This window comes from Diabrotica virgifera, chromosome 9, assembly GCF_917563875.1.
Source record: "Diabrotica virgifera virgifera chromosome 9, PGI_DIABVI_V3a".
NCBI classification, from domain to species: domain Eukaryota; kingdom Metazoa; phylum Arthropoda; class Insecta; order Coleoptera; family Chrysomelidae; genus Diabrotica; species Diabrotica virgifera.
This window is the reverse complement of record NC_065451.1, coordinates 224,752,113-224,764,346: the sequence shown is the minus strand read 5'-3', so window position 1 is coordinate 224,764,346 and position 12,234 is coordinate 224,752,113. Positions and strand designations below refer to the sequence as shown.

Sequence of the window (12,234 nt, the reverse complement as noted above, 5' to 3'; positions counted from 1 at the left end):
TTCTATAAAAAAGTCATATGACCGGCTATGATGTATTTACGAAACTGAATGTTAAGCGGTTAAAAAGAGAGAGAAACAACTAATTCATGTGGCAGAAATGAAAAAGCTTAGATGAATGAGTGGAGTAACAAAAAAGGATAAAGTTAGAAATGAGTATATTAAGGGAAATCTAGTGGTGGCACCAATTGAAGTCAAAATGGGAGAGCATAGGTTGAGATGGTTTGGTCATGTTCAATGTCGAGACGTTAATCACCCAATACGAAGAATTGCTGAACTGCCGGTTCCTAGAAGATGTAGGAGAGGAAGACTAAAGAAGATCTGCGGGGAAACTCTTAGGCAGGATACGTCGTCGGTAAAAGGGACCGATGTTGATTTGAACCAAGAGATAGAAATTTATGGAGAAATGCAATTAGGAAGCCGACCCCGCATAGGGATAATGGCAAAGGGAATGATAATGATCTGTAAGACGTAGGGTACACGTAAACTAATCACCAATCAGCATAAGTGCACTCGGAGATAGTACAAACTCATCACCGTAATAAAACCGGGATTTTAAAATAGACCCGGATAGATAGGCAAACTGATCACTGGACTACCTGTATCCCGTGGGGGGTAAACACCATAAAAAATGTAGTTTTCCTCATTTTCATATTGGTGAACAATTTTAAGTTTCAAATTTTTAAGATACTTTAATTTTTTGCTGTTTTCACAGGATGGTGTTTCGTCAGGTAGGCTTTGACCGTTTCTAAAAGTCAGGAAACTGCACTGATGCAGTTTTCATTATACTTCACTGAAGCATACTATATAACAGTTTTTTAAAAATTTTTGTGGATTTGGTAAATATTATCTATAAAACAATGTAAATTTGGTCAACAATGTACAATATGCCTCAAAGTAATTGGAAAATCTAGAAAATACTGAAATGTTCTTACTTAATTCAGTAGTCTTTATTTATTTAATTTATTACACTCAATATATCCACTAAAACTTAATTTACATACATTTATCTGTTTCCTGAGTAAAGATACTTAATGGATTTATGTATATCTCAGACTTTTCGTTGCAATTTTTAAACTTCGACTGACTAAACGGTTTAAAATTATTCCACCTATATAATGCCACCTCTGTCTTACTGGAAAGTTCCAGTATATACGCGAAGGGCGGCCGCATCTAGAACAATGTGTATAGTGTGTCGGGTGCTTCGGTAGTGGCTGCTAGACTGGCCAGGGCCGGCCTGCGTTTGGAAATCATAACTGCACTTTGATAAAACAAGAGCAGTATTTTTTAGCTTTATTATTTTGGTTTCACATACTAATCTTGGTACCAAGTGCCAAGTGCCTTTGATTATTTTACAATTATAAATGTATCATATATATTATGAATTTAAATAACATCTTTTTTGTGTCTATTTTAGGCCCGGTTGCTATGGGAATACGATCAAGAGAAATCCTCGCATTTGCCGCAGTTCTTTGACAAAGCGTTGAAATTGTTAAATTTGAAACAAGTTGCCTTTGAAATTGAAAATTCGGTTATGTCGAAGGTTTCTTGTACAGCATGTAAAGCAGGTAAAATGTTTTTTAGTAACTATTTTATTAAATTTCCCCTTTATAGGAGGCCCTATAATTTATTTTATAAAACAGTATACATACTGTTTAGTTTTAAATTAGATATACACACTACGAGTATACATGGCAACACTGCTCGCCGTCGAGTACGAACAACGAGAAATTCCCGGCTGATTCAATCATTCGTCATAATGTGGTTGGAGCGGAGCGGCGACAATCATTTCAGTTCCAAAGAAAGAGAGGGGATTACATAACGATAGTGGAATAAGCAATGTTGCCGAATTTAACGCTTCCTTCAGTGGGCTGTATCTAATTTAAAACTAAACAATCTGCATAAACTGTTACATATATGCAGGGTTACGTCAGAAAGACGCGCTGGCGTATCTTCTCTTTAATATAACTTTAGAAAAGACTATAAGAGATGCAAAGTTACACCGTAGGTAGGGGAACAATCTTTAATAAGTCAGCGCAAATTATAGCTTACGCTGATAATTAAGATTTAATCGCACATCCACACGAGGACTTAAGGGGATGGTTTCCACCTTCTTAACAGTAGCACAAAATATGGGCTTTAAAATGAATGAGGAAAAAACCAAAATGTTGGCATCGATTCCAAATAAAAGAGATAGAGCTAAAAACGCCGAACAAAACTTCAGCATAATATACCACTATAATTTGGAGGTCGTAAATAAGTTTATCTCTCTGCGATATTTCATAACAAGCGATAATGACACATCTTACCAGTGCTGACATATGGAGCAGAAACATGGACCATATCCAAAACAGACGAAAATGATCTGCTCGTTTTCGAAAAGAAGATACTAAGAAGACTAATATATAACTCGATATAACTTCGAATTATGTGAGGAGTATATAAAGAAATAATAAATGGTAGAGATCTAATCTCATTCACAATAAACATAGGTGAGCTTAGATGGGTTGGATATGTGTCAAGAGCAAATAAAAATTACACACCCAGACGAACCCTATTAGTGGTACTAGAAGGAAATAAGAGTAGAGGTAGACCAATACTGAGGTGGAGGGAAGATGTGGACAAGGACGCGAGATAGATCGGTGCAACAAATTGACAACAATTGATGATGAATAAGAACTACTGGGGAAGGTCGAGGATCAACTAGGGCTGTAGTATCACAGATGATGATAATATACATTGTTTATTAAAATATGTAGTTATTTATGATACAAGTGTTAAAAGTACACGTTTAAGGCACGCATGTGAAAGTTTGCAGAATGAGCGATAGCGAGTTCTGCAATTCACATGAGTGCCTTAAAAATGTACTTTATCTACTCTATGTCATATTATGTATAAGTTTTTAGTTTGTGAAAACTGTCATTATATATAGCAGTGCGTGAAGGGTTTAAAGTGTGCGTGAAGTAACAATGTATTTTAAATGGGATTTACTTTTTCGCACACTTTCAATGGGTTTTTTGGCACACTTTCATATAATCAAATATCCTTAACTTTCGCGTTGTCATGGTGATGACAATATGAGCAATGACTTACAACAAAATTTTTGACAGTTTTGTGGTTTGAAAGTAGTTAGGATTTATAAATGTCAAAGTTCTAAAAATTGTAGAATAGAAATGAATTCCAGTGACGAAGAGTTACAGTTATTTTATTTGTTTATCGTAGATAAAATATTCTATGAAACTGTGCGTGAAGTACTTTTTGCGAACTTACGCGATGTGTAGCACTCGCTCCGTTGTCGCCCGTGCTCTAAAAGTCGCGTGCGTTTGCAAAAAGCATACTTCACGAACTGTTTCATAAATAACTATTTTAACACGCATATCATACAATATTTTTTCTACAAACGTAATTACAGGACAATATCTACAAAAACTTTTACTTGAACTTGACTGACATTCCATTTTTATATTTTTTTGACATTACATCAAAATTGCCTATACGGTCAATACGAACTGCAGTGCCTTAAAAATTTTAAAGCACTAGTGCCTTAAAGTAGCATTTTTAACGCTCGTATGGAGTGCTAAAAATTGCATTTTTAACACGGTTATAGAAAAATATTTTTTTGATATGTTTTAATTTAATCAAATCATTAATCATTAATAAATCACTAACTAAATTGTATTAGCTTCGTCTCTCGAGTTATTATTATTTTAACAGATTACTTTTATTTACACTACTGAACGTTTTGAATTTTTAGGGGCAGGTTTACTCCAGCACTACACGAGAATTGGCAAGTCTGAAAAAGAAATCAAGAAAACTATATATCAGTTCTGCGTCAATTTAAAACTCCAGTCACCGAGAGTTTGTGAAGGAATTACAGAACTTTTTGCGGGAGAGGTGATTTACGTACTCAGCAAAGTAAAAATTGGTAAGTAACTATTTAAAAGTAAATCATATAGGTCGACAGAAATATCTGTAACCGCCAAGGTCAGACCGATCAAAAACTTTGGTTACGCGACGTTGTCAGATCAATTAGATTTCAAAGATTTTTCGGTTTTTTATTTGATCGCTGTTTCATAGTCAAATTGCCTTTTGCTTCCTCCTGCGTAAATTTTAAAAAATTGCGTACCTATATTTTTACGAGATTGTGCACTTAGCGTCCTATTTCTCACAGCACTTGTAATATTCATGTTTATTAAAACAATATTAAATGTATTCTAAATAAGGAAAAAGGTCTAAACATTCATGGTGTACGTTTGAGTCATTTGAGGTTTGCGGACGACATAGTATTATTCAGTACAGATATCAAGGAACTGGAGCAAATGATGAAGGAATTAAACCAGCAGTCAAATAAAACAGGTCTCAAAATGAATCTTCAGAAAACAAAAATAATGTGTAATTTACAAACTAATCTTGTTATTGGCAACGTCAGTCTTGAAAATGTAGAACACTATATATATCTTAGACATCAATAAAATCGGCAAAGAAAACCAAATAGCCGAAATAAAAAGACGCATACAATTGTCTTGGGTAGCTTTCGGCAAGTTAAGCTTTATCTTGAAGAATAAAGATATACCAATGTGTCTAAAACGTAGGGTTTGTGACAAATGTATCTTGCCTGTAACTAGATACATATGGACTGGAGACCACGGCCTTTACAAAGAAAACCTTAGAGCAGCTCACTACAACTCAAAGAGCGATGGAGAGGGCCATGCTAGGGATTAGTTTGAGAGACAGAATTCTGAATTTTCTTTGTTCAGAAAGAACAAAGATTATTGATGTCGCAGAACGTATAGCAAGGCTCAAGTGACAATGGGTCGGACATGTTGCCCGAGATAATCCCGAAAAATGGACACAGAGACTAACAAACTGGAGACCAAGAGAGAACAGGCGAGGAGTAGGCAGGCCGCAGAAGAGGTGGGTAGATGATATCAAACGGGTCGCGGGCAAGCAGTTAATGAGAATTGCCAAGAGTAGAAATCTATGGAAGCAAATGGAAGAGGCCTATGTCCAGCAGTGAACGAACACAGGCTGAAGAAGAAGAAGAAGAAGGAGAAGAAGTAATCTAAATAAACAACCATTCGACGATAGCTGTAAAACCACTGATTTCGTGCTCAATGCATTTTAAATGGATGTTTACTCTTTGCACCAAGACGTTCAACTGAAGTCCACTCTCCTTGATTTGCGACCTTTGCTGTTTCAGATATTTTTGTACAATTGTACATTTTTTCATGGCGGGGAACAGTACTCTGGTCCAGCGGATAATAGGTGGGCTTACTCACTACTCTACTATCCAGTACATTTGGGTTGTGGTAAATGTCAAACATAAAATTGTTTAACGCGCAAAATTCAAATAATCGTTAAGTTTTCTCAAATTTTTCAATTTCTTTCCGTAATAACCTTCTACACGGTATAAGAAAATTTAAAAAATAAAGATTCATTTTTATATAAGTTTGTAATCAATTTTTATGCTTAGGTCCGGATGAAATATGCAGTTTTGTGATTGGTGATGCTTGTGGTGATATCTACAACCCCTACCATGAGTGGGAAGTTATGTTCCCACCAGTACCAAAGCCTACTGTAATTGAACAAAATGTACCAGAGGTAAGTACTAACAATCATACTTATCATTTTTTTAAACGTTTTTGAATTGGTTGGTCCATTATAAACAGACCATTATTATCTTTGTTTATGCCTTTACCGAGAACGATATCGGCTTGCCATGGAAGCTACCCACGCCTAAAATTTGGGCCCGGTACTTAAGAAGATACCTTTATAGTTTTATGGAATTACTGATTAAATTTGTTTCTACATTCGCTACATGTTACAATGTACATGTTCTACATACGCTATGGCTATGTCGAGATGGAACTGCTACTTGCGATCCGTCGAAATTAAGTCTCTCGTTACAATATTTAACAAATAATTAAACAAAAATTGATAAAAATTAATTAAGCTATTATTTTTTCTGCTTTTAGGCAAACGCACCAACGTTCAAAGTCCTGCACCTCTCGGATACCCATTATGATCCCTATTATATGGAAGGCAGCAACGCTGATTGTGCAGAACCACTCTGCTGTAGGTTAACTAATGGGCCAGCTACATCCAAGGAATCAGCAGCTGGAAAGTACGTTAAATAGAAGAATATATTTGTGTTAAATTAGTTGAACTTAGTCCCATTACAGTTGATCACTTCTCTCTGCAGGTTTTTTTTACATAAATATAAAATTTATAATAATTTTTGGATGGTCATATTATTATCATCATAAGAGAAGCATCTCGGTCTATCGATAAGAGGAGTTTCTAGAACGAGCAACAGATCCTTAAGTAGTAGGTATAGGTACCTACTGCCGTGTAAACGAGCGTGGACACCGATCAAGGTTCTGGACGTGCTGGACGATACAGAGGGACCACAGAGCCACAAGATCGCCCATTAAGACTTCTTACTCTAAGAGACAGATTAAGTAGTACTGGAGCTTTGCAAATCAGTATTATCAGTTTGCTCTGGTGTAGAGAAAGAATTGTATCGGACCGGAAATGGAATCATGTGATTTTTAGTGACGAATCCCGTTTCTATCTGGAGATGCAGCACGGTGGTTAAGCAAGAGTGAGGAGGCCACGTGGTGAAAGGCGTAACTCACAATTTGAGCATGTTCACCACACTGTGGGAGTTAGTGTATGATGTGCCATTCCTTATGGTAGTAGGTCACCACTAATTTTCACCAGCGTCAATATGAAACCCGACGCTATCTTCAGGAATTAGAGGAGCATCATATTATTCCATCCAAATCCCAATTTTTCAGGAAAGCAATGGCAAACCGCATGTTGCTAGAGAATCGTTAACCTTCATGGATCAACATCACATCAACCATATACCTTGGTCTTCACGATGGCCTCATCTGTCTCCAATTGAACATGTCTGGGATATGTCTCGGATATGATAAGTCGCAGACTTTTGAATTTACAACACCCTCCAGAGTCGTTAGTAGCTCTTACTCACGAATTTTCAGTAGCGTGGAATGAGATACAAGGCACAGAATATATAAGAAATCGTGGATCCTCAACACATTATTGGTCCAGCTTCTGCAATAAGTTGACGAATCATTTTACTAGTAAGGGACACTGAAAATGTATACTAAAAATTACTAAAATCGGATAAATACATGAAGGTGTTTACCTTTTTTGTCACTCATTATACTTTCTACATTTCACTTTATGTGAGGCTGTAGTATACTCTTCATTTGTTATATTTGACAACATTGCAATAATTTTCAATTAGTATACAAAATTTGTATTTAAGAAACATATGTTTTTAGATGGGGCGACTATAGAAAATGCGATACACCAAAAATAACAGTAGATCACATGCTACAACATATTCAAGAGACTCACCCTGATATCGATTATATTCTTTGGACAGGAGATCTACCACCCCATGACATCTGGAACCAAACAAGGGAAGAAAATTTAAAGATTCTCAAGGACACCGTCAAACAGATGTCCACGATGTTCCCTGGTGCACCTATATTTCCAGCTTTAGGCAACCATGAGTCAGCTCCAGTTAACAGGTAAGTATGCATAAATGTAATAAATAATCATTGTACCTACACGGATTCAGCTGTCATTATCATCAATCAGCTCTGCTTTGTTCATTGTTGAACATAGGTCTCCTCCAGATATTTCTATCTTCTTCTGTTCTGTGCCTCTGTTATCACATTGGTCACAGTTCTTTTGAGGTCATCGGTCCATTGCGTTGGGGAGTCTTACCCATCCAAGCTGTCATCTTCCATTCTTGCAACATGCCCCACCCATCTCCCCATTATTGCCTTGTAATACGTTCGATATTACAAGGAAATATCTCCCTGGAAAGTTCTCCCTGGCCAAATACCATCAGAAACGAAGATCTGCTACACATGACCCAACAAAATAGGGTAGAAAATGAAATAAAATCCAGAAAGTGGGGGTGGATAGGTCACACACTCCGAAAAGATAGTTCCAGTATTGCAAAAACTGCCCTAGAGTGGAATCACCAAGGAAAAAAAAAGAGGTCGCCCAGCACAAACTTGGAGAAGATCCATCATGGACGAGATAAGAAGTCAAGGAAAGTCTTGGAATGAGGTGAAGGCCCTAGCGCAAAATAGAACCCGATGGCGCGTTTTCACTGAAGCTCTATGCTCCACTTAGGAGTTCAAGAACATTATATATATGTTACAGTTCAAGTTGATTCTCAGTTAGAGTTGACTCTAACTAGTTGGAGTCAACTCCAACTGAAACGAGCAGTAAAAGTTGATTTTAAAAATTTAAATCAACCTTTACTAGTTGGAGTTGACTCTTCCTGGATCGATTCAGGATCCTGGATCGATTCAGTTGATTATACGAGAATCTCAAGTGCATTTTTGATGAGTGTGCGTTTCTTTGTTTTGACCGTTTCAACTACTTATTAGTATAGTCAGTAACGTCGCCCCCGTTAGGTAAATTATTCTGATTCGATTTTTTCCACAAACTTACTCAAAGAAATACATCCGTATAACAATCCTTATAACAAATACACTGGGTGTCACGCGGTACCGCGGTCGAAAAATTGTTTAACCAATTTCAGTAAAGTTAGTCAGTAAAGTGACTCTTTATCGAACGAGTCTGTTATTACGAGCAGAGAAACAGACGCGTTCGATAAAGAGTATTGAGGTGGTGCGTACAAAATTGTATCGTCAATCATAAAAAACATTAACACTTACTTACAACTTTGAGGAAATTTTTTTAATTTTAGACGAAATAAAAATATCGTATGACAGTAATGACAGTAATGACAGATGACTTTTGCATGATGGCCGGTTTTGATGTTTAATCGATAGTTATATCAATATTGTATACCTACCTAATTACTAAATCTGTAAAGTTTTGATTTATTTTGTATGAATATAATTGCGAAACACTACAGAATTTTACTTTTTGACATAAATTTTATTAATAATAAGATAAATTTTGTACAATATTTTTAATAATTAAAGTAAATAAATTTTAATTTCACTCAAATAAATAATCGATTGCTGCCATTGACCACTTACATTCAATCTCGGTTAATTTGATTAATTATCGCGGCAGGTAAAGTAACATTCTTCTTTCAATACAACAAAGTGTTACTTTACTGCCGAAAATGAGGACAAATGAGTACAATAATGAATGACTTTAGTGAAGTTTGGCGATAAACAATGATTTTAAACAAATTTGCAAGAATACATAATTTTTTCACTTCGTACAAATTTTTTTTTGATCCGTTGGGCCTTTTTTCTCTAAAATTGACTGTTATCGAGTTATTAGCGACTTTAAATTTGAAAAACGCCAAAATAACCATTTTCAAGGTTTAATAACTCGGTTAAAGATAATTATTGTGAAAGTCGAGCGAGCGGCCGTGGAATAACGGCATAATCGCTGGCCTCATACGCCAGTGCACGTGGGTTCGAGCCCTGCTAAAGACAAACCATTTTCATTTTCAATAATGACACGAGCCGTCTCACCGTGCCTCGGAGAGCACGTTAAGCAGTCGGTCGCCCTGGGCTAGTGTACATCGACACTAGTTACTTGAAACAGGGTTAAAGATGTAATTGGCGCCGGAACTGTCCGAAAGGCAAAAATGCCATACGATATTATATATTTTGAAAGTCAGAAACTAAAAAAAATCAAAGATCAAAACTACCTCTAAGATCCTGAAGAAATTTTTGTCATTATTTCATTAATAAGATATTATTTTTAATTATCAACAATGAGCGCTAACCGTGTATTGAGGCGGCCGTCAATGTGAGTGCGAGTGAGAATCACCATTGGACGGCTGGAATGGTGCATCTCTTTAGCACTCACCATTGACGGCCGCCTAATACGCACTTAGCGCTCATTGTTAATAATTAAAGATAAAGCTTAGTAATAAAATAGTGACAAAAATTTCTGCTGGATCTTGTAGAGGAGGCTATAAACTTTGATTTGGTCACTTTCTGACTTTCATAATAATGGATTTTAACCGAGTTATTAAGCCTTGAAAATGGCTATTTTCGCATTTTTCAAATTTTAAATCGCGTATAACTCGACAACAATCAATTTTAGAGAAAAATCACAAAATACCTTTTTTTGCTAAGAATAACCCAAATGATCTAAAAAAAAAATTGTTCGAACTGAAAAAATTGATTTTGTGAATTTGTCTAAAAAAATTGTTTAAACAATTTATCGATCAAGGTACTGCCTGGCACCCAGTAGATTTGTTATAAGGACCTCTTTTTGAGTAGGTTTGTGCAAAAAATTCGAATCGGAGTAATTTACCTAACGGGGGCGACGATACAGCCTAGACTAATTTGAACATATTCAGTAACATTTAATTGCTAGAATCGGCTGTTTGTGTGAATCAGAATCAACTTTTACTAAATGGCATTAGGAAGAGTATACTTTTCCTAGTTGGAGTCTACTTTTACTAGTACATGTTGAATATAAATCTTCATTTTATATTTATAATCAACTTTTACTGAAACCAGCCGTTAGAGTTGACTCCAACTAGTTGGAGTCAACTCCAACTGGATAATCAACTTGAACTGTAACATATGTTTAATACTTTCGATATTATCTTCGACTCTGATTCGTCTACCAACTTCCTCGTTTCTTTGTCTATTTCTAAGGTAATTCCAAACAATGATATCTTCATTTTACGTTCTGTCCTTAATTTTTTCACTGATGTTTTTGTGAGAGTTAAGGTTTCAGTTGGGACTTCCTCCTATGCGAGCCTCACTGTTCTTTCGTCAGAATGTCTTCTGAAGTGTCCTGTCCATTGTGAAATACTGTGGTCGGTTTTTCGATACTTCAACTGCTGATTATGAGTTCCAAAGCTAAGTTGAAGAGTTGTGGTATATACCTAGTTACAATTTATTTTTTTAGCTTTCCTCCACCGTTTGTTGACTCACCTGAAAGTACCATATCGTGGCTATATGACGAGCTTGACATCCAATGGAGGAAATGGTTACCGAGCTCAGTAAGCAACACAGTAAGGAGAGGCGCCTTTTACTCAGTTTTAATCAGGCCCGGATTTAGATTAATTTCCTTGAATATGAACTACTGCAATAACAAAAACTGGTAAGAACATAAAGCAAATATATTTTTATATTTAGGGGCGTTCTAAACCTTGAAACGAGGTTACCACTTACATACACCACTCTCAGTGGGAAAATGACACTCAGTCGCATCACAACTGGTTCATAATGGACTGGAAAACTCTGGGGAGATTATAGCCTTAGAGTGGTAATAGTATACTTCCGTGCCTGCCCGTATTTTGATCCCGAGTCTTGGGAACAAAGACAGGCAACGAGATGACAAAAGAGAAAAGAGATGGATCAGAAGAAGGCTCAGACTTGAATCACTCTATACTTTAAGTTCAGAAACAAAAGTATAACGGGAACGATCACAGATTCATCTGTCGGAAAGTCTGCTTCCACCCCAAATATTGAGCCAGATTATCCCTAGAGAAACAGAGTTGATTTAAAATGCCTATCTGGGCAGTGATTCACATTCACAGACTCCAAAAGAAGTCAGGTGAATATACTCAGATTAGTGAAAGGCCATGAATGAACTTAGAGTGTACTTTCATGAGTTTAAATTAAAAGAAATTTTACTAAAAACATTGCAGAAGACTGAAATGGAGGAGACCATAACTTATACCAAAAGAATAAAGAATGGAGGCTCACAAGGGTAACTTTAATAACCACACCTAGCTACATCGGCCAAACTTGTAAGTCCCTGCGGCCGATAAGTCTGATGTAATTTGTAATAAAGTCCCTAGCAAAAATGCTCGACAGGCAGATTAGGAATAGTGTCTTGGTTGAAAGTTCGATACATAAGGGACAGTATGCGAATAGAGTACCATTTTCTAAGGACACACTTTCTCATAAAAATTGCGTAGTAAGTTTTGGAAAACAAACGTGATGCTGGGAACATTGATCGTTACAGAGCATGACTTTAAGTAAAAAAGCATAATTAGACCAGTAAGGATCTGTTTTTAGGTGGATGTGAGAGGTGGCATTCAGATTTTTGCGGATAAAGTTAGGTGAAAACTTCGTTAATAATAATTGATTTATGCTCCTTCTCAAATATGCCCGAAACATTAATAAAAAAAATAAAATATTTAAAAATTTCAAAAAATTTCGTTTTTTTGAAGTTATACTTCTTTACCGGCGATATGAGGGTGAATTTTTATATGTTAAAACCTAT

The 12,234-nt window shown here is 36.1% G+C and overlaps 1 protein-coding gene across 7 annotated transcripts in view; it reads left to right on the top strand.

Annotated features, from left to right (window-relative positions):
* LOC126890887 (sphingomyelin phosphodiesterase) overlaps nucleotides 1-12,234 on the top strand; it is a 115,596-nt gene that overhangs the window by 78,496 nt on the left and 24,866 nt on the right. For all 7 annotated transcript variants that reach the window (XM_050660036.1, XM_050660042.1, XM_050660041.1 and 4 more), the window contains exons 4-9: nucleotides 1,415-1,565; nucleotides 3,752-3,922; nucleotides 5,471-5,598; nucleotides 5,973-6,121; nucleotides 7,311-7,562; nucleotides 10,909-11,103. In XM_050660036.1, coding sequence (XP_050515993.1) covers nucleotides 1,415-1,565; nucleotides 3,752-3,922; nucleotides 5,471-5,598; nucleotides 5,973-6,121; nucleotides 7,311-7,562; nucleotides 10,909-11,103 — 1,046 coding nt within the window. The remainder of the gene's footprint in view (nucleotides 1-1,414; nucleotides 1,566-3,751; nucleotides 3,923-5,470; nucleotides 5,599-5,972; nucleotides 6,122-7,310; nucleotides 7,563-10,908; nucleotides 11,104-12,234) is intronic.